This window comes from Canis lupus, chromosome 10 (assembly GCF_003254725.2).
Source record: "Canis lupus dingo isolate Sandy chromosome 10, ASM325472v2, whole genome shotgun sequence".
Taxonomy (NCBI): Eukaryota; Metazoa; Chordata; class Mammalia; order Carnivora; family Canidae; genus Canis; species Canis lupus.
The window spans coordinates 26,635,130-26,659,408 of NC_064252.1; the positions used below are offsets into that span (position 1 = coordinate 26,635,130).

Below are 24,279 nucleotides of genomic sequence, written 5' to 3' on the forward strand. Positions count from 1 at the left end.
AGTCTCACATCGGGCTCCCCATAGGAAGCCTGCTTCTCCCTCTGCCTGTGTCTCTGCCTCTATCTATGTGTTTCTCATAAATAAATAAATAAATAAATAAATAAATAAATAAATAAATCAACAACAAACCCAGTAGCTATTTTCTTACGTGTGATGGGTTCTAACTGGATCACATGGCTACTCCTAGCTTTAAGAGAGGCTAAAAAGTGGCAAAGGGGAATAGAATTACATGACAGACTTGGGCCAACCCTGATGCCTTCCCTGGGCTATAAGCATTGCCACACCAACCAAACATAGTTTCTAATCATTTTTCCTTTATGTATATATTTGGTGGCTATGTTGTTTGGCACGTACAAGTCTATGATTACTTTGTCTTTCATTGTTCCCCTGTGCCATTAGGCTAAGTCTGTCCTCAACCTGTTTGATTCATTCAGTGCACCTTGTGTGATCGTGCTATTGCTTTCTTCTTAAATTTTAGTTTGCCTGGTTTCTTTGTTCATTTCTTCCATTTTCCTTTTTTTTTTTTTTTAAGATTGTATTTATTTATGCATGAGAGAGACACAGAGAGAGAGAGGCAGAGACACAGGCAGAGGGAGAAGCAGGCTCCCTGTGGGAAGCCCGATGTGGGACTCGATCCCAGGGCCCTGGGATCATGACCTGAGCCGAAGGCAGATGCTCAACCACTGAGCCACCCAGGCTTCCCCATTCCTTTCATTTTCAATCTGTTTCCTTCTTTTTTTTTTTTTCAGAGTGCTTCTTGGAAGCAGCATGGAAGAATTTATTCTGTTCATATTTAGTGTTATACATTTGATTTTACTCTTTCATCTTAGGTTGTGTTCATTTTTTTGAGTGTGCATATGTGTGAGTGGGGGGCAGATGGAATGGGGGTGGACAGGAGGGGCGGAAGGAGAGGGAGAGAGAGAATCTCAAGCATATTCAATGCCCAGTGCACAGCCTGACACAGGATTCGATCTTGCTACCCTGAGGTCATGACTTGAGTGGAAATCAGGAGTCTGACACCTAACCCATGAGCCACCCAGGCACCCCTGCTGTGTTCATTATTTATTGTCACCCATTTCTTCTCCTTTCCTTTTCTCCATTCTGGGGGTGGGGTGGGTGTTGGCAGTGGAGGCAGCCAAGCAGAGGCCCTGGGTCAGCGCCTGGCTTCTAGGTGGGGCTTATGCAGGTGGAGCGTGCTGCCACTGGCAGCGCCACCTTCATGAAACCAGCTCTATAGCATAGTTGGGGGGGGGGCTCCTTCCTGTTTGGAAGCCTCCAAATCTAGCTTTCCCTCTTTCCTAGAGCTTCAAGGAGACTCCCAACATCTTTTTAACAAATCTTTTTTTTTTTTCTTTTCCTGTTTTCATCAGCCGGAGTTGGCTCTTATTGCTCCAACTAAGAGCACCCAATAACACTGCTCCAAGTGGTTTTATTTATCCCTCCAGGCAATTCTATGAGCCACTGCATGCGCCCAACTGTTTCACCTCATTTATTTAGATGGCTAGGAGATACTGGAAAGGAACAGAGGATAGAGGGGAAGACAAAATGATCCAACTATTCCAGACTTGAGAGGGAATTCTCAGATACATTTTTTTTCTTGGTGCAGTAGAATAAAAAGGCCTTTCCTTATACTCATTTTTTTTTTTCTGAGGGAAAATCCCGATTTCCCTTTTAGAAAGTAATCCAACTTCTACAGACTTACACATTCTCTTTATTTTCTCAATTATAAAAATATATACCCACTTATAAAAGGAAACAAAAGAATGAAGGAGGAAAGGAGAGGGTTAGATGTGCCTGCAGAGCTCACAACCTGCTCCTCAGAGGCAGCAGTTTATGAACCGCTGAGATGCTTCAGGAATGGGGTTGGGGGGCCCGATGCTCATTAAAGTCTCAAATTTCTGAAGTCATTCTCTAAATTGTTCAGGGGCTGTTGAGAAAGAGAAAAATTAGAAGTGTCACTGGCAGCCAGGGGTGTGGAGTGCAAGCCAAGGAGAGGGGATGAGAAGAGGCAGGGATGTCTCAAGGGAAACAGAAAACTGGCAAGATTCTAAGAAAAGGGAGATAAAGGAACTAAGGATAAGAATCCTAAGAAAAGGGAGTCCTGGATGGGGTGAGGGGAAGCGTGTAGGCGGGGAGAGAAAGGTATTGGGGGAAGTGGGGACCCGCACCTGCAGCGAGAACAGCTTCTCACCTGGACGATCCTCTGGAGCCGACGGCCTATGCTTTCACTGTACTGCTTCAGCTTGTTCCAGGGCTGGAAAGGCCTGCCCTTGTGGTCTACAAACTTCTCCCAGCAGTCCTTAAACTCTGAGATGACAGAGAGAAGGTATTCAGGTTCCGGGGTGCGGGACAGCAGCAAGCCTGCCCTCTGTGGGCCCAGGGACTCCTCCTTCCTTTGCCCTTCCTGGGGGTATCACAGCCTGGGCCTTAGCTGGGCCACCACCCTTCCATCCAACCACCCCACTCCCTTCCCCCAGGAGCTCTTCTCTCTTGGAGCTGCAAACCTTCCCATCCCCTGGCAGCTCTGCTTTCTCCCTACCCAGGTAGCTCATGACAGCCAGGGAGATCTCAGATTCCTGCAGGTGCCTCAGCTCCCGCTTATACTTCTGGCGCCAGTGGAAGTACAGGCGGGAGGCAAAGAGCCTCAGGCTGATGTGGGGGTGATCATTGACAAACGCAATCAGTTTCTTGGCACAGGTGGGGCAGGGGCTCCATGTGACATAGCAGGTGATTTCGAATTTCTGGGATGGGTCTAGTTGTCGTGACTTTATATCGTCAATAAAGCAAATTTCTGCATGGCGCTTTTCCTAGAGAGGGTCCCAGACGGAGAGAAGAAAGGCTTGGTTACCGGGCAGAGGCCAGAGGTCCCATGCTATGGGCACCACTGGGGAGAAGGGGCTCCGCCCTGTGAACTTGCCTAGGACGGGGAAAGAACCTCCCTCCCTGCATTCTCTCACTCATCCATTAGTTCAGCACCCCAAAGCATCGGCAACTTGGTCAGAATCAGACCAGGTCCCCGAGAGGAGACGGGTTGGCAAACAGACACCCCCACGGCACCGTCCCAGATGCTCCGCAGACCCCACCTATTGGATATCTGGAGATGTTCGAACATGGGGTTCCCCAGGAGCAGGTCAGAATGAGAAGGAGGTGGGGCAGGGCAGGTGGGAAGGCGGGCAGAAAAGCAGAGGGCAAGTGTATGAGGGAGTTGGTGCAGGTGGAGTTGAGTGTTTGGTCCTTGGAAGACAGCTTAGCTTCTCAGAAGCAGCGACAGAGCTGACGTCCGGAGGACAAGTAACATATTCTCTAAGAGGGGCGGGAAGAGCATTCTCCTGGAGGGACCGGCTTCTGCGGAGGTGCAGAGCTCCCAGGAAGCAGGGCTGAGACTTATGTAAGCCTCGGGATTTCTCCCACGGCCTCGTGTCCAGACGGCCCGCGTGACACCTGATTTTGAAGGCAGACTTTGGCAATGACGGAGCCTTCATGTGGCTTCAGCTGGTAGCACAGGTAGGTCCTCCTCTGGTAGGTTGGCTTTGGGACCCGTTGGTTGCTGAACTGCTGGTAGAATGTTTCTTCTTGTAGTGGATTCATCGTGGTTCTGGGCAAGAAGAAGAAAACCAAAGATGCAGAGGGCACCTTCTGGTGTCACCCCAGGGTCTGTCTGAACCCAACTCCTTGAGTCCATTTGGGCCCTTGGGGTGAGGAGGGAAAGGACATTCTCCTCTTTCTTTGTCGGCCAGGAGGGCTGGGCAGGAGAAGGAAAAGGGGGAGCTCTCCCACCTGCACACAGCCCCATCGCCAGTCTGGTGGAGCACCCACCACCCCCAGGTTTAGGCCACCGCAGGCAGGACGCCTTGGGTTGGGTGGGGAAAACTAGACGTCATGTGTCCTTTGGCTCACCCATCTTTGTCCTGTGCCCCAAGACCCCTCTGTTCAGGTCCCCACAGGCATCTCAACCCTGGCATGTCCCATTCCAGAACCCTTTTCTTTGGGGATGGAGGGGACTTCTTTTAACTCTGGTACTTCTTTTAACTCTGTGCTCTTTTGCTTAGGCGTGGGTATCAAAATTTTGTCTGTTCAAAGTGCAGACAGGCTGGTGAACAGGAAAATCTGCTGTCACCAGGGATTGTTGTGACAGACTTTGGCTAAAGGACTCACATAGCTTTTCCACCCCTGGTTGTGATTATACTCTACAGAGTGTAGAGTATACACTACAAGTGTAGTGTATACTCGCTTTTTTTTTCAGTTCCAGAGTGACCTGGCTCATGCGGGTATGCGTGTACAGGTTCTTTCTGATAAATGCTGTTGGCTCCGCAAACATACAAGTAGGTGAACAGAACTAGGAGCCTTCCTGCCGGCACCCAGAGAGGGGCATGAAAGCCCCATCTGGGGGCACCTGGGTCATTCAGTCTGTTCAGCGTCTGCCTTCAGCTCAAGTCATGATCCTGGAGCCCCAGGGTCAAGCCCCATGTCTGGCTCCCTCCTCAGCAGGGAAGTCTGCTTCTCTCTCTATCCCTCATCCTGCTCGTGCTCTTTCTCACTCTCTTTGTCTCAAATAAATAAAATCTTTTAAAAACCACAAAAATAAAAAGAAAGCTCCGTCTGGCAGAGCCCCACTGTGTGTAGATATTGCTGACCTAGCAGATGCCAAACAGTCTGAACGAACTGGGGAAGCCTGATGGAGCCCCAGGCCATTCTCCTCTGGACACTCCACCCAAAGCTGATGTGACCGGGATGGCCACTGAGTCTGGCTTAGGGGACCACAGACACTTGGAACCCGACACAGGAATCAAGCCAAAGGTGCCATTCCTCAGGGCACAGACTATGGGGTGCAGGTGATTTCCATACCATGCTCCTGCAAGACCAGAAATGCCTTCCCCATATTTCCAGCCAACTCCTCGAAACACCCCTGATTCCACCAACAAAAAACCATGTCAGTCATCTGTTATGCTAATTAACAAAGCCACTAATCTCATCAACGGAAACCCATCTCTGATACCCCTTATGCCCTAGTAAAACTTCGGGTGCATTTGGATAACTGTCACTGAAAACGCCATCTCTGGATCGTGGCCTTGGATTACCTGCCAGTGACCTCACCCGAAGCTGCTACTCTCAGGGCAACTGGCTGCCCTCAGCCCAAGGATTAGAATGAAAACTTCCATTCATAGCACAACCAAGGGCCCTGCAGCGTCCTGATTTTAGTACTGAAGTTCCCACGTTCTGGGAAACTCCCCAGACCCTGGCAAACCCAGACACTCAGGGCTGAAATATTTCAAATTTTAGATAAATGCACTATTTTATTAGCACGAAACTTGAATCGCTAAAATTTAGGCATGACAGAAACAACTCATAAGAAGTATTTAAAGGCAAAAAAAAAAAAAAAACAGAAGTATTTAAAGGCGAATTTAATTTTCCACACTTGATAGTGTCTTCATGGGAAACGATTTATCTTCTTATCTTGGAGATGGGTTTTCCCTCCACAGAACAGAAATGAGACCATCCACAGAATTAAGTCTGCAGAAAGGCATGCCGCCCACAGTTTCAAGATTGCTGGGGAAAAAGCTGGGAGGGAACTCAGAGGATGCTTTGCTTAAAAGGATGGACATTACCCAGGGAATATAGTCTACACAGTCCTCATAGCCACTAAGCGCTTGGGTTCTGCCTCCGTTAACAAAGCCAGCATCACTGATGGGACGTTGCTGAGGTGGTTTTCAGACCTGGACCAGGGAAGCAAGTATGACCACTGACCACAATCTGGATGAAGCCAGACCATTTGATACCAGAAAGACAAATTAATCAATCTTGAAGTTTACCTAATCTCCACTCGATCAGAAGAATCCACGACCCTGGACCCCTTACCCTTCATTTTTGCCCTTAAACACCATCAGGGAGTTCCAGCATCAGCTCCCCGCTCTCCTGGGTGGCACCGTATCCATAACTAGTCTATCTCTTCACCACGGAAACCCAGTGTCGGTTTTTTATTGACTTCCTGAGCGTCAGCCAAATGAACCGTTGTTTGAGGCAGTTATAGAAATTAGAACATTCTTTGCAAAATTGTGCACGTCTTTAAAATAAAACTTACAAATATGCTTTTATAGCCAACCCCAATGTCTCAATCATCCTTGAATCTAAAGTCTATAATAGCCAAGCTTAAACAAGCCACTTGAGGAAGACCCGGTGGCCACGCCTATAGGATGTGGCCAGGGAGGCAGAGACCAGCAGCTGGAGGCCAAGGGGGTGGGGGTGGGGCATGGGGCGATGGGCACCTGCCCAGGCAGTGCCCACAGGCCAGAGGCAGGAGCAGACCCTGCAGACAGGGTGTTAGAGAGGGAGACAAGTCGCACTGGGAGCAGGAAGGAGGCACAGAGCACAGCAAGCAGTGGTATCTGGTCCTTGCAGCCCCATCCCGGGCTCCTTAGCAGGCTCATCCCACCCCAGCCTGGGCCCTGGGCTCTGCAGCCCACTTCCCTCTCCCAAGGCTGTTCTTGGCCTTGGGAAAGCCCTTCATCTGTGAGTGTCCTCCCTCCCCTTCCTGCCAGACAAAACCTGGGGTGAGAGGCCCCTTGTCTGATCTTGCTTCTTTTGGCTTCCATCCTGCCTTCTTCCCTCCCGACTTATCTGACCCTGGGAGTCCCTACCCAGCTGCCTCTCCTCAGCGAGCTTGTCCCAGCTCTGCCCTTTGTTGGGCACCAGCCCTTTCTTACCAGTCTTGCTTTCAGAAAGTCCCAATCTGGAGTAACCTCCCAGGCCACCACGGAAGCCCCACCTCCTTCCTGCTTTGGCCTCGGGGTGGGGAGGGCCCTCGGATGGTGGCACTTCCTCGGGCTCAGCTGCCCTCCTCTCAGATGGAGACAGGCCCCGCTGTGTGCCCGGGCAGAACCCAAGTTATTGCAAAGAGAAAGAGAAAGAGAAAGTAGGATGCCCCTGGGGGCCTGGGGCAGACTGGCTGCGGAGAGCAGGACCGGGGCTGGCTCCCAGGAGAGGTAGGCTCTCTGAGGAGTGGGGAGCCCTGTCCTCATCACCTCTGTGTTGCCCTTAAGAGTCATTCAGTATCTGTCATGACTCTGGGAATCTGGAAACTGAGGTCTGTGGGTCAGATCTTCAACTCCAACCTTGGAGAAGGCAAGTGTGTTGAGCAGATCCTGTACTCCATCCTCTACCACAGCCTCTGATAGCTTCAGTAAGGGCCTATCGTGATCCTGACATCTCAGATGAGGTCCCAGCACAGAGAGGCTAAGATACTCTCTGGAGCCACCCAGCAAACAAATGGCGGAGCTGGAATGCCTGCCCAGGGGTGAGGCCTGGCTTCTCCCACTTCCTCATTATTCTGTGAATAGGAGTTGGGGAGTGGGGCACAAGAGCAGGGCCTTGTTGCCCCCAGAGGCTTCCCAGGTCAGGAATCAGGGACCTGGACCTGAAGTGTATTTCCTGAAAGCTATCTGCTTGTCTTGTCACATGTCTGCCAAGATCCCCAGATGGAAAAAGAAAGAGCAACTGGAGAACTCAAATCCTAGAGAGGAGGTCTTAGAGCAGCCACCTGTCACCCCCAGTCCAGACCACATACACACGTGAGTCCCCAGAGAACTTCTCCCAGTTGGTGGGCACCCCCCCAACCCACCTCATTTTGCCCTACAGGCCCTGGGATGCCCTCAAGGGGGTAACAAGAGCATGGGCAAGAGTTGGAGGATCCAAGGGAATGGCGTCCCCTCCACTGCCATCTGTTCTAATGTCCAGAGGCCCCAGCCAATGGAAGAAGATTCCAGAATGAGCTGGGCCCAGGCTCTTCCAAGAGAGTGATCAGATCTGCATACTCAGGTGTTGGTCAAATTGACAGCTAAGGCGCCTCTGGCCTGAGAAGCAGGAAGGGTGGACAGGACGGCTGACACCCTCCACTGGCCTTTCCCTAATGACAGCACTCCCGCTGCTCAGCCTGGGGAATTCCTGCTAGCTGGCTGAGACTCTGGGCTGAGAGCAGGGATGTGCGAGAGCGGGAAGGGGACTGTTGTGGAGGAGAAGTCCCAGAAGCCTCCAGGGATCTCTAGGACTGGCCTTCTGCTTTGTTCTTTCTCCTCTAGAAGAAGGAGATATTTTGAGCTGACCCCTTAGGCCCATTTTGACGACCCAGACAGTCCAGAGGGGTGTCGTCCATGCGTGTACCTCTCCACTTGGAGGCTGGGCAGCCACAGCTCTCGGCCCCCAGGCAGCAGTATAGACGGAGGGGGAAGGAAGGGGCAGGTGTCTGCGGCCACCAACAATCCACCCTGGCCAGCCAAGACCAGAGGGAGAAACAGCCGGTCCGGTCTGTATGGGACCCAAGACGTTCTCCACAATGATTTTAGGGATGTGTTCCAAACCGAACACCTGCCCGCTTGCTGTCCCTTCCTCAGCCGCCACCTGCCCAGAATGCCACCGGCTCAGGATGGTCTCTGGCTCCTTTTCGCCACGCCCTGGGCCAGGCCACCAGGTGGGGGCCCTGCCATCGGCTTTCTCCCCAGTGTGTGCACATGGGGCTCTGTGGTCCAGGAATCACAGGCCCTCTGTTTTACCTCTTCTGCTTGCGCTTCCCTGTCTCCCCGACTTGATTCTCAGCCACCTGCCACATTTTATTCTGCTTTTTGGGAAAAGTTCTGATGATCCCCGTCCTCCCATATCCAATCCTACATTAAAAAAACAAACAAACCCACCTTATTTACTTGTAAACTACATAATTACTGTCTTGCCCACTCCCTGTTGCTATCCCCAGGCTGCAACCTGTCCAGAGCTTCCCCTTTGGCAGCAACGTGGGGAGGGGAATAAGGGACGGGGGAGTGAGAGCAGGTGTGGCGAGCACCTGAAGAGGCAGTGCGAGGGTGAGCCAGGGGCAAGTCAGGCATAACCCAGGAGACAGAGACGCAGAATAAGGATCTCGCTTTTGCCCACTTCTTCAGCTCAAGAAGGCCCTGGGTCATTGTGTGGGTTGAACCATGTGCCCCCCACATCCATCAGCCAAAGTCCCAACCCCTACTGCCTCAGGATGCGACTATATTTGAGGCAAAGACTTTTAAAAGATGGTTGTTAAGATGAAATCCTTAGGGTGGGACGGAATCCAGTCTGCCTGCTGCTGTTAGGAGCAGGGGACACAGGGTCACCAAGGGCTCACGGAGCAAGAGCACGGAAGCCCTCGCACAAGACCGTGCTCTCACCAACGACCCTTGTTTTCTGGTAAGTCACATCCTGGGGAAGGATGTTCCTCCCATCTTCTGACTTTCACCCTTAGACATATTCATGCCTGTTTACCTTCAGTTTATTAACAAGGTTTGGTTAATGTGGTGAGATGGGAAGAGCCAGGTTGGGGGGGCTCATGGGGTGGGGAGGGAGGCCTCCAGGGAGGAGAGAGGATGCTCAGGAGGAAAGTGCAGGCATGGGGTGGGGGGTGGGGGGTGGGGGGGTGGCAGTGCTGAGGGGCTGGAGAGGGAGGTGAAGGTGGCTGGAGCCCAGGAGGAGGAGCAACAATAGCGGGGAGAGGAAGGGAGGTTGAGGACTCCCTCACCCAAGAATTTTGCCAAGCTCTCTGGCCAGATGACGATAATGTTTTAGTAGATTCCGCCTCTGGAAGGGCATCCCCTGGTGGTCCACAAAGTTTTTCCAGCAGTATTTATAATCTGAGGTGAAGACGGAAGAGAGCAGTTAGGTGGGCCCTGGGAGGCCTTCTTCTCCTGAATCTCTCATACCCTCCCTACCAGATGCCACCAGTCCTGCCTCAGTTTCCCAGGCTGTCTTCCCACTCACTCTCCCTAGGGACATTCTAGATCCTCCCCTATCCCCACCCTGGTCCTACTCCCTCCCACAGTCCTGTCCCCAGCTCCTTCTGCTCTTACCTTCAAAGCACATGATGTCCACCCGGACCCCTGCACGGCATAGCCTCTGAAGCCCAACCTGGAAATCTGAGTGCCAGAAGTAGTAGAGGCGGGCGGTGAAGATGCTCAACGTCACGTTCTTGTATTCCTGTAGGAAACTAAGTATCTCCTTTGCACAGTTGGGGCAGGGGCTCCAGGATAAATACCAGGTGACATGGTACTTATGCTTGTAAGAGAACAGATTCCAGTCACGGAACCAAGAAAGGAAGCAGGATTCTGCATGGCAGCGAGCCTGAGGATAGACCTGCGAGAGAGGAGAAGAGAAGAGGATACTCTTGGCTGGCAGAGCAGGGAGTATGGCAGGGCCAGGTGCCATGGGAGGACGGGCAAGGGCGCAGGAGTCCCGGGGCCATGCTGTCCATTGATTTATCCCCCCATTCCATCTCTCCCCACTCTCTTTTTTTCACTGAGCCATCCCTTCCCACAGTCCTCAACCATCCATCAATTCCAACTTCCACTCTCCATCCATCCAACATCTAGTCTCCATCTATCCATCCATCTATCCATCCATCCGTCCACCCATCCGTCCATCCATCCATCCATCCTACAGGCATCCTACTGGCCCCAGGCTAAGCCCTCTGAATCCAGGCTAGTTTCGTGGGTGCTGTCTGCTGGGGAGGGTCACACAGCCATGCTGCCCTGCAGGGAAACCACTAGCCGCACGTGTCTCCAGAGCACTTAATGTGTGGCTTGTCTGAATTGAGATGTGGGGCAAGTGTAACATGCACATCTCATTCCAACAGCATAGGAAAAAAGAATGTAGGTAACCTCATGAAGAATTTTTATATTAACTATAACTTGAAATAATCTCTTAGATATATCATCCAATACATTATCAATACTAATTTCACCCTCCCTTTTTTTACTCCTTGAACACTGGCTACCAGGAAAAGTTAAGTGACATATGTGACTCCAATGATGTTTCGATGGTTAGTACCACTAGTGCATACCCCAACCCAGCCCATATGGCTCTCTCTTGCAAACAGGCTCTGAAAAGTCTGCAATGTCAGGGGAGAGGAGAGGGCAGGCGTGGGGTGGGATATCTCTCAGCAGTGGTGTGTGGTTAGGGGGCAGGGCTGCAGGGGGGTGGCCTGGCTCCAGCAACTGCTGAAGCTGGTCACTGGTGCCGTGGCAGCCTTCCAGGGACGCCTGGACTGTGGCTGGGAGGAGGCCAGGGGCAGGCAGACGAGGGATGTGGGTTCTCCCCTGAAGGGATCACAGGTCCTGGGCACAGAAGAGTCAGTGGTGTGGCAGGGGGACGACTTGACTGGCAGGACCATAACCAGGGCCTGGTGTTCTGGTGTCCAATAGGCCTGGACTTTCTAAAGGTACTCTTTCATCAAAGACTGCTGGGGTTGGGATCCCTGGGTGGCGCAGCGGTTTGGCGCCTGCCTTTGGCCCAGGGCGCGATCCTGGAGACCCGGGATCGAATCCCACATCGGGCTCCCGGTGCATGGAGCCTGCTTCTCCCTCTGCCTGTGTCTCTGCGCCTCTCTCTCTCTCTGTGACTATCATAAATAAAAAAAAAAAAAAAAAAAAAAGACTGCTGGGGTCAAGCTCCATGACAAGACTTGGAGACAAATACCAGTCAGCTCTCTGAACAAGGCTCATAGGATAATCAAATGCCATGCTGTATCCAGTTCCAGGACTGTCAAGCAAGGAGTTCATGGGCCAACGTCTTGGGACAATGTAGTGGGAAAGAGCACGCATCACTGAGATTCCCCATCTGGCATCTTATTCCATCCTTTTCCACCTTCCCAACTGACGCAGCTCCTGCCTTAACAGGCCTTACCTTGTTTTGAAAGACGCCTGAGTTCCAGTACTCATAGTTATGCCAGGGATACCTCTTTCTTTCCACTTGGAAGCAGAGGTAGCAGAGATTCCGCCCAGAGGCATAGAGGAGGCTTGGAAAGTGGAAGAAGAAGGTTTCAGGACCTATCCTGTCCATTGGGCTTCTAGTGGGGGAAAGACAGGAAACAGAATTCGATGAGTTTTCTTGGGATTGTCCCTGGCTGCTGGCCTCCCTCGGGGCATGGGGACTCCCTGCCCCCAAGCATTGCCTGCTGCTTTTCCAGGGGGGACAAGGATGGGGTGGTGTGGGGGCTTCTCTCAAGGAGCCCCTGCAGGACTGCTCCTTTCAGCACACTCATCCCACAACCTGTTAGAAAAATAGCAAAGAGAAATAGGAACCCTCCCTCCCCAGGGAGCAGCTTTTCTAATACTTCAATTCATTCCTGATTTTTTACCTACACATTCTTTTTTTAAAAAAGTATCAGGTTAATGCATAAATTCAGGGATTCAGGCTACTGTTCTAAGAGCTTTAAATTTCGGAACTCAGAGTCCTCCCCAGATCTCTTGGGAGCCACCCTCCACCCTAGAGGAAAGGAAGCCAGGCCAGCTGAAGTGGAGCAGCCTAGCCTAGCCCAGGGTTAGTAAGTGATGGGGCTGCTGTCCCTGTCCCCAGGCGGGCCATTTCCAGCAAGGTCCTCCCATGACTGCTGTGGCCTCAGAGTGCAATCCTAGAAGTGCCTTTTTTTCCTACTTCATTTTAAATATGTGCATTTCTCCTCATCTTGACATCCTTCTCCCATTTGCACTCTGGGGTAGTTACAAACATGAAGAAAGCGTGAAGCTCGGTGACCTAGGTTGTGGGTGAGGTTGAGAACAGGCTGCATCTACCTGTCTGCCCGCGGCTGGGCGAGCCCTGGAACAGGCGAGTTCTTTCTCACCTCTGAAGAAGCTAGCCTCACACCGTGTTCATAATGGTTCCAATATCAAAGAGAAAATAGACCAGAATGCTTTAAACTCAAACCACCAACCCCTTTGCCCATCCTCCAGTTCAATTCTGAGTGTTAACAGAGCACAGGAACTTCCAGAAGCCTCCAAGGGTGGCATCACCGGGGCCCAGGCAGGAACCGACATGCCCAACAGACTTTCAGACCCAGAGGCGCTGGCCTGGAGGACCGCAGGGCTGGGTGGAGGTGCGCGCGGGGCATGTTCGGAGGCAACAGTGGGAGCATCCCCAGAATAGGGCCAGGACCCAGGTAGGAGTGGGCCCCGTGGAGAACTTGGAGGCCAGAGAGGGAGAGAAGGGAAGCCGAGATTCATTCATTGGGACCCGGGTGGGCCACCAGGAAGGAGGGGCTGCTGGAGGGGGCCCAGCGTGGGGTGGGGAGGGGGACAGAGTGAGCAGCTGTACCTTGGGTGGTGGCCACCGAGGCGCCAGGGCTCCATTCCTCTCATTGGCCTCGCTTTAGGAAAGCCCCCGATCTGATACCTCCCAGGCCGCCTCCACGGAGGCCCCACCTCCTTCCTGCTTTGGCCTCGGGGTGGGAGGGCCCTCAGCTGGTGGCGCTTCCTCAGGCTCAGCTGTCCTCCCCTCAGATGGAGACAGGCCCCGCTGTGCGCCCGGCAGGACCCAAGTTATTGCAAAGAGAAAGAGAAAGTAGGATGCCCCCGGGGCCTGGGGCAGACTGGCTGCAGAGAGCAGGACCAGGGCTGGCTCCTGGGAGGACCAAGGCTCTCTGAGGAGTGGGGAGCCCTGTCCTCATCACCTCTGTGCTCCCCAGGCGGGCCAAGGGCCTCCCTCCACATGCCTCTGGAGTGAACAGGGGAGAAGAAGGAGTGCAGATCTTTTGTCAGGCCCCCTACCCCGTGTTTTCTCCTGACTCCACAGCAAACGGGCTTCGGGCTTCGAGTTCCTAATTCTGTGGCTGGTCCTCTGCTGAAGGCCCCCTCCGCCTTCACTTGGCAGAGCAGATAGAGGGACAAATGGAGAAGGAGACGGAGGGAGAAGGAGGGACAGTTTTACTTTCTCTTCATCTTCTTAGAGGGACACAAATCCCCTCATGGGGCCCACCTCATGCTGTCGTCTAAACCAAATCACCTCAGAGACCCCCACCCCTACCCCGAACCCTATCACACTGGGGGTTAGGACTTCATTTTTTTTTTTAAGATTTTATTTTTTTATTCATGAGAGACAGAGAGAGAGAGAGGAGAGGCAGAGACACAGGCAGAGGGAGAAGCAGGCTCCATGCAGGGAGCCCGACGTGGGACTCGATCCTGGGGCTCCCGGATCACACCCTGGGCCAAAGGCAGATGCTTAACCACTGAGCCATCCAGGCGTCCCGGGGGTTAGGGCTTCAACATATGAGTTCAGGAGACACAGACAGTCAGCCCATGACACTTGTGACTGACAGGGTTCCTTTCGTTGGCTGAGGGACAGGATGATTGACCTCAGCAAGGGGTGAGTGCTGTCTCACACAGAGCTGAGTCTCCAGGCTCTGTGGTGGCCTTTCTGGATGGAGGTCAGAGGTTGGAGGTCGGAGGTCATTGCTACCTCCCCGGATACCCAGAATATTAGTGATGGTAGCTGGGCCAGTGCTGTCCCCAGGGTGATGGAGATTTCCTGGTGGGAATAAAAGAAGCAAAGACGTGTTGGCTGGGAAGGAGATGCATAGCGAAGGCAAATCAAGGAGTTGTCTCTGAAGCTGGTGTCTCAGGTGGAGACTGTAGGGAGTCTTCACCCTCTGCCCTGTGTGTAATCCCGACAAAGGGTTGTTGGGAACTGGCTGCCTCCTCCTGCCTCCCCTACCTGGGCTCTTTGGCTATGCAGTTTCCCTTGGCTGCTTCATTACCCTTTATTACGAGGTCCAGCCTTGACAAGGTGCATTTCCAAATCATCATGGAGATAGATCCCCTTGGGCTCTGTCTCAGCTTTGAGAGAGAGAGAGAGAGAGAGAGAGAGAGAGAGGTGAAGGCCAATGCCCCATCCAGGTGAACTGAGGGTAAAATCAACACGTGGCTCTCTGAGGGTCCCATGAAGAACTTGGCTGCACTTGGCCTGTCTCCCCACCCTCACCCTGGGTGTTTTTCTGCATTTCCAGTCAATCTCTGGTTCCCAGAGACTCAGCTGTTCCCTCGGAGCACCGCCGGCCCTTCTCAGGAGCACTGGTGCTTGCATGAGCCAAGGAAACTAGAATGGAAAGGCAGGACTCTGGAAGGAACCACAAGAGGCACAGGGAGGGTGCAGCGGGCTGCTGGTGTCAGGAGCAGAAGCAGAGCCCATGTGTCTGTTTTGATTCACAGCTGGGGAACCCCCAATCCCTGTCCCCTGTCACTGGCTGTGTGGCCTCTAGGTCAAGGTCAGCTCCGAGGGTCGGCTCAGGTGAGGCAGGTCCCTGCTGAACAGTCAGAATCCAGGAGTAGAGAACAGGAGATCCGGTCACGAGTGCAGTGTCATGTCCACCTGCCCAGGCTTTTTTTGTGTTATGCGAGTTTCACCTCAATAAATCAAAAAAGAGAGAGCACTGAATAAACCCCAAAATGTCTGAAATTGGCCCTTTTAGATCAACATGAATTTATGGGCAAGCTTTTTCATGACAAATCCTACTATCAACGTGCAGATTAATTTTGGGAAGCATGGACATCTTCCTGGCACTGAGGGTCTTTATTCATTAACATGGTATATACCTGAATTTATATAAGTCTTCTTTTTCTTTTTTTAATTAAGATTTTATTTATTTTTTCATGAGAGACACACAGAGAGAGGCAGAGACACAGGCAGAGGGAGAAGAAGCAGGCTTCCCGAGGGAAGCCTGATGTGGGACTTGATCCCAGGACCCCAGGATCACACCCTGGGCCAAAGGCAGCTACTCAGGCATCCCTCTTTTTATGTTTTTAATGAGTCTTGTACTTTTTCATAAAGGTCTCATACATTTTGCTAGATTCACTTCTTGTAAACTTTTTGGGAGCTATTGTAGCTTTCAACTACCTTTACACTTTTTGTTGCTAGTATCTGGGAACACTATTAATTTTCCTTTTTTTTCCCCAAGATTTTATTTATTAATTCATGAGAGACACACAGAGAGAGAGAGAGGCAGAGACACAGGCAAAGGGAGAAGCAGGCTCCACGCAGGGAGCCTGAAGTGGGACTCGATCCCAGGTGTCCAGGATCAGGCCTGGACTTAAGGCGCGCTAAACCGCTGAGCCACCGGGGCTGCCCCACTATTAATTTTCCTAAATTAAAGTTGGATCTACCAACCTCACTGAGAATTTGCTTACTATTTCTTTTAGTTTCTGTTCTTTTGCAACCCCCACAGCTCTTGTCCTTTATTGAGGCTCCTGGGACACTGGCTTGAACAAAAGCACTTGAACAATGGCACTCATAAAGGAGACTTTTCTGTCCTTCTATTTTTTTTTTCTGTCCTTCCATTTTAAGAGAAATTCTTCTAAGAGGGAAATAGAAAATTTTAAGTCCCATATTCTTTATCTTTTTTTTAATAATCTTTTTGAGTATAGTTGAAATCCTATATTCTTTCAATCTTTCTTGGCTTGATATTTGTTTGCTAACAGTTTAACTATGATTTTTGCATCTATATTTATAAATAAATATGGCTATAATTTTTCTCACTCATCTTCTTATTTAGTTTTATTATTTTTTTTATTTTTAAGTAATCTCTCCAACATGGGGCTCGAACCCACAACCCTGAGACGAGTCACATTCTCCACTGACTGAGCCAGCCAGGCACCCTCTTCTTATGTAGTCTTTTTTTTTCTTCTTCTTATGTAGTTTTTTTTTTTTTTAATTTATTTATGATAGTCACACAGGGAGAGAGAGAGGCAGAGACATAGGCAGAGGGAGAAGCAGGCTCCATGCACCGGGAGCCCAACGTGGGATTTGATCCCGGGTCTCCAGGATCGCGCCCTGGGCCAAAGGCAGGCGCCAAACCGCTGCGCCACCCAGGGATCCCTTCTTATGTAGTTTTGAATCAAGATTATTATATCTGCCCAAAATCAACTGGGGAGTTTAACTTTTTTTTTCTAATTGCTTAGGAAAGTTCAATTCTAATCTTTACATGGTTGATTGAACTTACCATAAAATATCTGGAGCTGGTAACTGGTTTATGTGGTCATTTTAAGTAAAAATTTCATTTCTTTAATGGTTTATGGTTAATGCAGGTGTTGCATTTCTTTGGGTATCATTTTTATCATATTTTTTTTGGAAGTTGTCCATTCAGCCTCATTTTTCAAACTGATTGGTGTGTGTTCATAGTATTCTCTTCAGACTTTCTACAGCTCTATAAAAGACAACCCCAGGGGTCCCTGGCTGCCTCAGTCAGTGGAGCATGTGACTCTTGGTCTCCAGGTTGTGGGTTCGAGCTCTATGTTGAGTATAGATTACTTTAAAATCTTAAACAAAAGATGAGGGCCCTTAGATGGCTCGGTTGGCTAAGCATCTGCCTTTGGCTTGGGTCATGATCCCAGGGTCCTGGGATCAAGCTCCACATCAAGCTCTCTGCTCAGCAGGAAGCCTGCTTCTCCCTCTCTCTCTGCCCTCCTCCACCCCCTCATGTTCTCTCTCACTCTCTATCTCAAATAAATAAAAATTAAAAATAAAATCTTAAAAAAAGATGATCCCATTTTTTACTCATAATTTTATTTTTGCTTTCTCTCAATTATTTTTTTCAAAGTACTAGGTTTCGATTTTGATGCTTTTGTTATTTCCTTTTCACACATACATATATATAAAATCTCCCACATCTTTTTTTTTAATCTCCCACATCTTTATCTGTTCATCAATCAGTTGGACATATAAGTTGTTTCCATATCCTGGCTATTGTGAATAATACTGCAATGAACACAGAGGTGCAACTAGCTCTTCAAAATATTGATTTTGTTTCCTTTGGATATTGTTACAAGCACACTATGAAGGTGCACACATGAGTTGTCTTTCCGAAATGCCAGCCTTATCGAGTCATAAAGCAGGGTTAATCACACTGTAAAGCAGAGTCAGGATTCCAAATTTGATGACATTTCATATGCATTTAACTTGGCTTCATATATGTCACACTAAGCAAAGCACAAAACAAAATCACACAACAAACAAGATACAAGAGTCAAGAAATTAATGAACACACTCAAAGTCAGTCTGTGGACACACAGGTGAGATGAGGTTTCCACCCAGTCCAGGTCAGCTCTTGGCACTTGCTGCTTATTATATTCAAGCAGTGGAGGATCTGTATTATGTTCAGAGACCAATTGGGCAGAGCCTCTGGCTTCAGTTGCCCTTTCAATGCAGTCAGATGTAAAAGGGTCAGCATCTGGAGAGTTGGACAGTTTGCTGCAGCTCCTCTTGAAGTTCCTTTGGAGTTTAATCAGCCTTGAGCCTTTGCGCTTTGGTTCTGCTAGTTACCCGTGCTGGGTATTGCCAGCCTGTGCCATTTAGGGGATATCTGGTCTGACTTGCAACACCCTTGGCTGCTCACATTACCACCTGAATGAATCACTTACTGCTTGACACAAGTGATTTTATCTTGCTCTCTACAGAGCTATCTTGCTCTACACACCCAGAGGTAGAATTGCTGGATCATATGGGATGCACAAGTACTTCTTATGGGACTCTGACTCTATGCCATTTTAGGAGAAGGTTAAGCAATGTCAGTAAGTTGTCATCTTCATGTCTGCTGTGCAGCAGACGTGAAGTCCATGGGACAAGCGTTGTGTGATGAGGTGATAGAGGTAGGGTGTGGGAAAGCAAGGATGAACTGGAGCCTACAAGAATGAGCTGTAGAGCATGTGAGGGTGGGCAAAAATCCATGTCTTGTTCTTGTCCCTGACTTTAGTTCTAGGTGTCCTGTGAGGTCCTGTTAAAGACAAACTTCGAGGCAGCCCAGGTGGCTCAGCGGTTTAGCGCCGCCTTCAGCCCAGGGTATGATCCTGGAGACCCAGGATCGAGTCCCACGTCGGGCTCCCTGCATGGATCCTGCTTCTCCCTCTGCCTGTGTCTCTGCCTCTCTCTCTCTTTGTATCTCTCATGAATAAATAAATAAATAAAATATTTAAAAACAATAACAACAACAACAAACTTCAACTGAGTAAATTTGAAGATCTATTTGGCTTCATTAAATGCTTTATGAATTGGGCAACATTCCACCTAGCAAGTAGAGATGCTCTGAGGCCAGTTGCACCAGTGAAGGTTTTCATATGCAGGGGATGGAGCTAGGAACTTGTTAGCAAAACAAAAAAGAGGGCTGTTTCAGGTCAGAATGTCTTCTTGTGGTGGAGGGAAGAGAGTAGCAGATGTTCTGTTTTTATCAAGCAGATGACCTCACCAGTGCTGGTGAGTTTTGATTACAAAACTTCAGGTTGACTTAAAAAGTCGCATTCTTAGGATAGATTGAACCAGTAATTAAGTCTTGGCTTGCTGTCACGGGAAGCAAATGATTCAATTTGTATTTGTTTTTTCTTTCTTAAGATTCCCTTCACCAAAGAGCTAGCAAACACACCTCACTCAAGGGTGGGAGAAGCTCAAGGAGGATGTGGAGGAGGTTCTTGCAGTTGTGGTTGCACACCAAGGAGGTGAGTCAAATCAGTACCTCAACAGGGGACCATGTTATAAAAGACGGCTTCCTCACAGCTTCCCACTCAAGTGGTCATACTAACATCTCTTGTGGCCCATCCCTATCTAAGACTACTGTAAATGGAATTATTCGGGCAAATGTGGGTCAGCTTAGCCAAATCCTTGTATCAGAGCTGCCACAGGAGGGCAGAATCTTGAGAACTTGTTTGAGATTACATGGTATCTCTAGAATTGACATTTTAACAATATGGAGACTTCTGATCCACGAACATGGTATATCTCTCCGTTTTTCACATCTCCTTTGCTTTCTCTTAGTAATGTTTTGTAGTTCTCATTATATGGGTCTTAGACACTTTTGCAAGATAATTTTTAGTGCAGTTTTCAGAGACAGATTTCTAGTAATAGGTAATAGCAAATCTTTTCATCATGTTTACTATAAGTCAGGCCCTCTTCATAATATATGTAGATATAAATATAAACAAGTTCATTTAAGCCTCACAACCAAGTAGGTGAAAGTTCCATTATTATCTCCCATTTGTATGCCTATAATCTGGCTAAAGAATTTGCCAGACATCATAATCCAGTAAATGATAGGGGCAGGATTGCAACTCAGGCAACTGGTTCCAAAGTCCTTCCTCCCACCAGTACTCTATACTATTGGGTAATAGCTGCTGGTGTTCACACAATAGAACAGAAAATCAAGATTGGTGCTCTGAGAATGTGAGATTTTAATCTATATTCAGATTCATTGAACTCGTTGCTTAACTAATTTTATGACACAATGAGATCTCTCTCCCTCAATTGTTGTGGTGGGAGGGAGGGACATTTTCATCTCTACCTTATGTTTTCAGTATTTATAAAGATTTGCAGATTTTTTAGAGTGAGGCTATGAAACATCATTAGTTAGCAGGAAAGCCAATAGAAGCCTGGTAGAGTCAAATCTTAGAAAAATAAAGAGAGGTAAAAAGGTGGACAGGGGGATCCCTGGGTGGCGCAGCGGTTTGGCGCCTGCCTTTGGCCCAGGGCGCGATCCTGGAGACCCGGGATCGAATCCCACATCGGGCTCCCGGTGCATGGAGCCTGCTTCTCCCTCTGCCTGTGTCTCTGCCTCTCTCTCTCTCTCTCTATGTGACTATCATAAATAAATAAAATTAAAAAAAAAAAAAAAAAAAAAAAAAAAAGGTGGACAGGATTTCCCTTGGAAAGAGTCTAAAGTAAAGACCTCACAGTCGTGAGTGCCCATGAGAGCAGGGCTGATAAAGGAAGAACAGTGTGCTCCCTAGATGGAATACCCTGCAGCCAGGAGAACCAAAGATCCACAACTACAAGGAACAGGACAGCTGGATGGGATGGGCAGGAGGATTGGGAACAGAGATTTTCTCTCTCCTTCTACAAGAATAGGTTCTATCATCATTCCAGGTCATCTTGGAGAGGAAAGTCCCAGAGAGTCAAAGGAGGAATGAAAGCCTGTAATTCATGCTGGATCTAAGAGAGACAAAGAAAAATCAGGTCCAGTAGTCAGAGGTAAAACTTCAAGGGAAGGAAAGAGGCAGCAATGAGGGAGAAGAGGAGAAAAGTGGAGTAGAGGGAAAATTCATAATCAAAGGGAAAGATAAAGCACACTGGGCAGATGAGAGAACCAAAGGATCCAACCCAAGAAAAATGGGATTGGGGGAAAGAGGGAGGGAAGGAGGTAGGGAACACCGAAACAGGGAGGGAGAGACAGAAAGAAAGGGGACTGACTGGGGACAGCAGAGCTAGGCTGAGGGGAGCACAAGGGTCAGAAAGAGGCCAGGAGAGGCCTGGGGAGAGGGAAAATATACACAAGGGAGGGTCAGCCCCAAAGGGAGGAAGGCCCAGTAACAGGTAGGATGGGAAAGAGAGGAGCAGAGGGGCCAAGGGCATCCTCACCCCGGGGCTCTCCCAGCACCTGTGCACAGGTGGCACCAGGACTCCCGGCCTCCCTGGGGTGCCTGTGTCCTCCCACATCCTGGGAGCTCTGTGGTGGGAGAGGAGACAGTCAGCTTCCCTGTAGGACAGAGAAGCCGCCCTACCACACGTGCCCCTGTCTGCCTCCTCGCCCTCCAGGGACTCTGAAGTTGTCCCCAGGGTCACCTACCCAGGATCCTGACCTCACGCTCAGCACAGGCTGGAATCCTCCCTCTGGGAGCTAGCTGGACACCCCCGCCGCCCCTATAGGACCACTGACCCCTGGCAACCTCCGCCTGTGCCCAGTCCCAGCTCCTGCCCATCTGCTGGGAAGACTGGAGGGGGTCTTGGCTACAAAGGGCTCAGGCAGGGAGCTCTGTGCTCAAGTCACCTTCAGAGCCAGGGCTCCGGGAACCTGCCAGGGCCCCGGCAGTGCCTGTGTGCTTCTGGCTTTGCCAGACTGTTCTCCAAGAAGGTATGCCACATTTCCACATGGTGATACTCCCACCCACAGGGAAGGCAAGGCTGGTTCAGTCCTTCCCTGTGTCCCTCGGCCATCCAGCAGCACCCAGGAGCACCTACTCGGGGTCCCACCCCGGCAGGAACCTGGCATGCAAGGATGTGCTAGGTACTGTCCTGCCCTCGAGGAGATGGCAGCCTAGAGGAGACAGGAGAGGACCCAGGTGACCCCATATCTTCGTCCCACGGACCCACCCCTGCTCTGCCTGTGGACCCCAGCTGAAGGGATGCCTCAGGACCCGGCTTCCACCTTTGGTGTCCGCAGCCACCTGCTTGCTGCCAGGACCTTCACAGTCCACGCGCTGGGAGGACAGGTGTATGATTGAGAAAGGCCCACCGACGGCTTCACTCTTGTCCCTGCATGTCAGGCTGTCTGGGCCTGTCCCCGCCTGGGACCTGGCTGTGCGGGAAGTCATCGTGAAACAAGGAGGCATCACTGGCCTGTTGCACCACATGGTAACATAGGGAAGGCTTGTTGCCACCCGTCACCTATCCCTGGAAGATAAAGTCTTCTGGGGGCATCAGGTTCCTGGAGGCCCAGGGGGACGGTGGTGGGTGAAAAAAAGGAAGGTCCAGAGGGCTTTTCGGGGTCCAGGCAGGGGCTTTTTCATCTTTGTGTCTCCAGCCACGTGGAACCAGCCCGGGAAGCTTTTGTTGCCTTCGCCGGTGGCCGCTGGGCAGCCCTGCCCCGAATTCGGCTGGTCCATGTGGTCACATCTCATGCTTTTCTCTGTTGCAGTTGGGAACACGGTCACCCCTTGAGACCCAGGGGCTGCCCCTTCCATCCCTCAGGCCCTCTACGTGATGACTGTCCCCAGGCCCCGTTCCCAGGACACTGATCCTCTGTCCCCACGCCCTCTGGGCTTCTCCTCAGCCCAGGACATCAACCCCATGGGTCCAACCTGAACCCCTTCTCCTTGAGGGAGCAGCTCTAGGTGGCCAACAAGGGAGCCTCGACCTGGGTGACTCTGCTGAGCCCAGCTGTGGAAGGAGGGGCGTTCATCCAGAGTGACGTGAGCTCAGCAACTCAGGGATTGTGTACCAGAATAGTGGCCGGGATATGGCTTGGGGCTGACCTCCTCCCAAGCCGCTGGGTGGTCCTGTTCTTCCCCTGCCAGGACGCCCCAAATGCAGGAGAGCCGGGGCGGGGGTGTCACCAGGCGCCTCTCACGGCCTCAGTGGGAGAGGGCTCCAAGCAGGGTGTCAAGGGAAATCTGTCGAGGCGAACCAGAGCCTCAGCTTGCAATGCTTTGGGGATTTCCAACGACCATCTGTCCAGAATGCCAGAGCGTTTGTAAAACTCAGCGCCAGGGCTTTCTTGAGAATAGCAAACATTTGGAAAGACCCGAAGTGTGCTCCGCTAGGGGACTGGCTGGATCAAGTGGATCAGGGCTCGTGCACACGCAGAATCTCACGGGCCCTTGTGAATATTGATGGCGCCTCTCGGGATTTGAGGAGCTCGCCTTCCTCCTCTGACATACTGAGACCTGGGGGGCTGTGTAGGCCCGGCATCCGGGCGGAGGGGGGCAGGCCTCCAGGTGTGGGTCCCGCCTGGATTCCAGGGCAGGACAGGACGGCCACCACCTGCAGACCAGAGGCCGGCCCCCTCCCAGGCCCTGCCCCGACCCTCCCTTAATCCCTCGCCCCTCCTGAGCCCCGAGCTGGAGGTCAGGGGACACCCATTTTCCCGAACCTCCCAGCGGGCAGGAAACGGGGGCCCGGGGCCCAGTCGGCCAGTCTTGTGTCTATTTCTTAAGTCGGGGCGCGGGCACTGGGGGCTCACTTGCGTCACGTCAATCCTCATGTAAGGAAACTTCTAGGAAAGCATGTGAAGGGTGGGCTGATTGATCATTTGACACGGGAGTGACTGAGAGTGTGTGGTGAGTTGTCTGAAAACACAGGACAAGTGGGCTTCCTCTCTGAAAAGTAATTGTTTCCTTGGGAGCCTGTATGACTTCCTCTTCCCCTGAAGGGAGCTCCCTCCTATTTTCTTCTCATCATTGTGTCTGAGATTCGGCTATTGCTTGTGGGATCGCGTAAACCTCCACGCTTACAGAGACATCTTGGTGCCCCATTTCGGACGTTCCTCAGCTTGCCAGGCTCTGAGTTGGGGCGCATGGGCCGAGCATGGAGAGCACGAGGGTCACCTCCCGGCTCTGGCTGTGACCTCTCCCCCAGAGGCTGTGTCCTCCCCTGTGGGGGGACCTGAGAGGACCCGTCCTCACTGCTGGGCGGGGTGGGAGGGTTCAAAGAGCCACTCCCAGTCCTATGAGGCATGAGGAACAGACCCTGGTGGCCAGTCAGGCTCGCTCCTGCCTGCCTCAGATCCAGTCCTTAAAGTGTATCACGCTGGGCGTGGGGGAGACCCGCTGTCAGCTCCCAGGTCACACGGTGGGTCACACTCCAGGACCCAGAACACTGGAGGCAGAAACAGCAAGAACGTGGAGGAGAGGCCCAGAGAGTCAAGGTGACCGTGGGCGTCCAGCTCCGGGGAGTACAGGGGTCCAGCTGGCTGCGGTCCTCCGACAGGAAGAGGGTACGAAGCCCAGGGTCTATGTAGGCAGGTCGGACACCTTT

The 24,279-nt window shown here is 51.1% G+C and overlaps 1 protein-coding gene across 1 annotated transcript in view; it reads right to left on the reverse strand.

Moving 5' to 3' along the window:
- Positions 1–1,688: 1,688 nt before the first annotated feature.
- Positions 1,689–24,279, reverse strand: part of LOC112675192 (DNA dC->dU-editing enzyme APOBEC-3G-like) — a 30,090-nt gene continuing 7,499 nt past the window's right edge. The window contains exons 6-13 of the mRNA XM_049115066.1: positions 13,093–13,315; positions 11,686–11,848; positions 9,855–10,137; positions 9,527–9,638; positions 3,442–3,595; positions 2,540–2,807; positions 2,192–2,307; positions 1,689–1,927 (exon numbers count right to left, since the gene is read on the reverse strand). Of these exons, the coding sequence (XP_048971023.1) occupies positions 1,883–1,927; positions 2,192–2,307; positions 2,540–2,807; positions 3,442–3,595; positions 9,527–9,638; positions 9,855–10,137; positions 11,686–11,848; positions 13,093–13,315 (1,364 nt within the window). The 3' untranslated portion in view covers positions 1,689–1,882. The remainder of the gene's footprint in view (positions 1,928–2,191; positions 2,308–2,539; positions 2,808–3,441; positions 3,596–9,526; positions 9,639–9,854; positions 10,138–11,685; positions 11,849–13,092; positions 13,316–24,279) is intronic.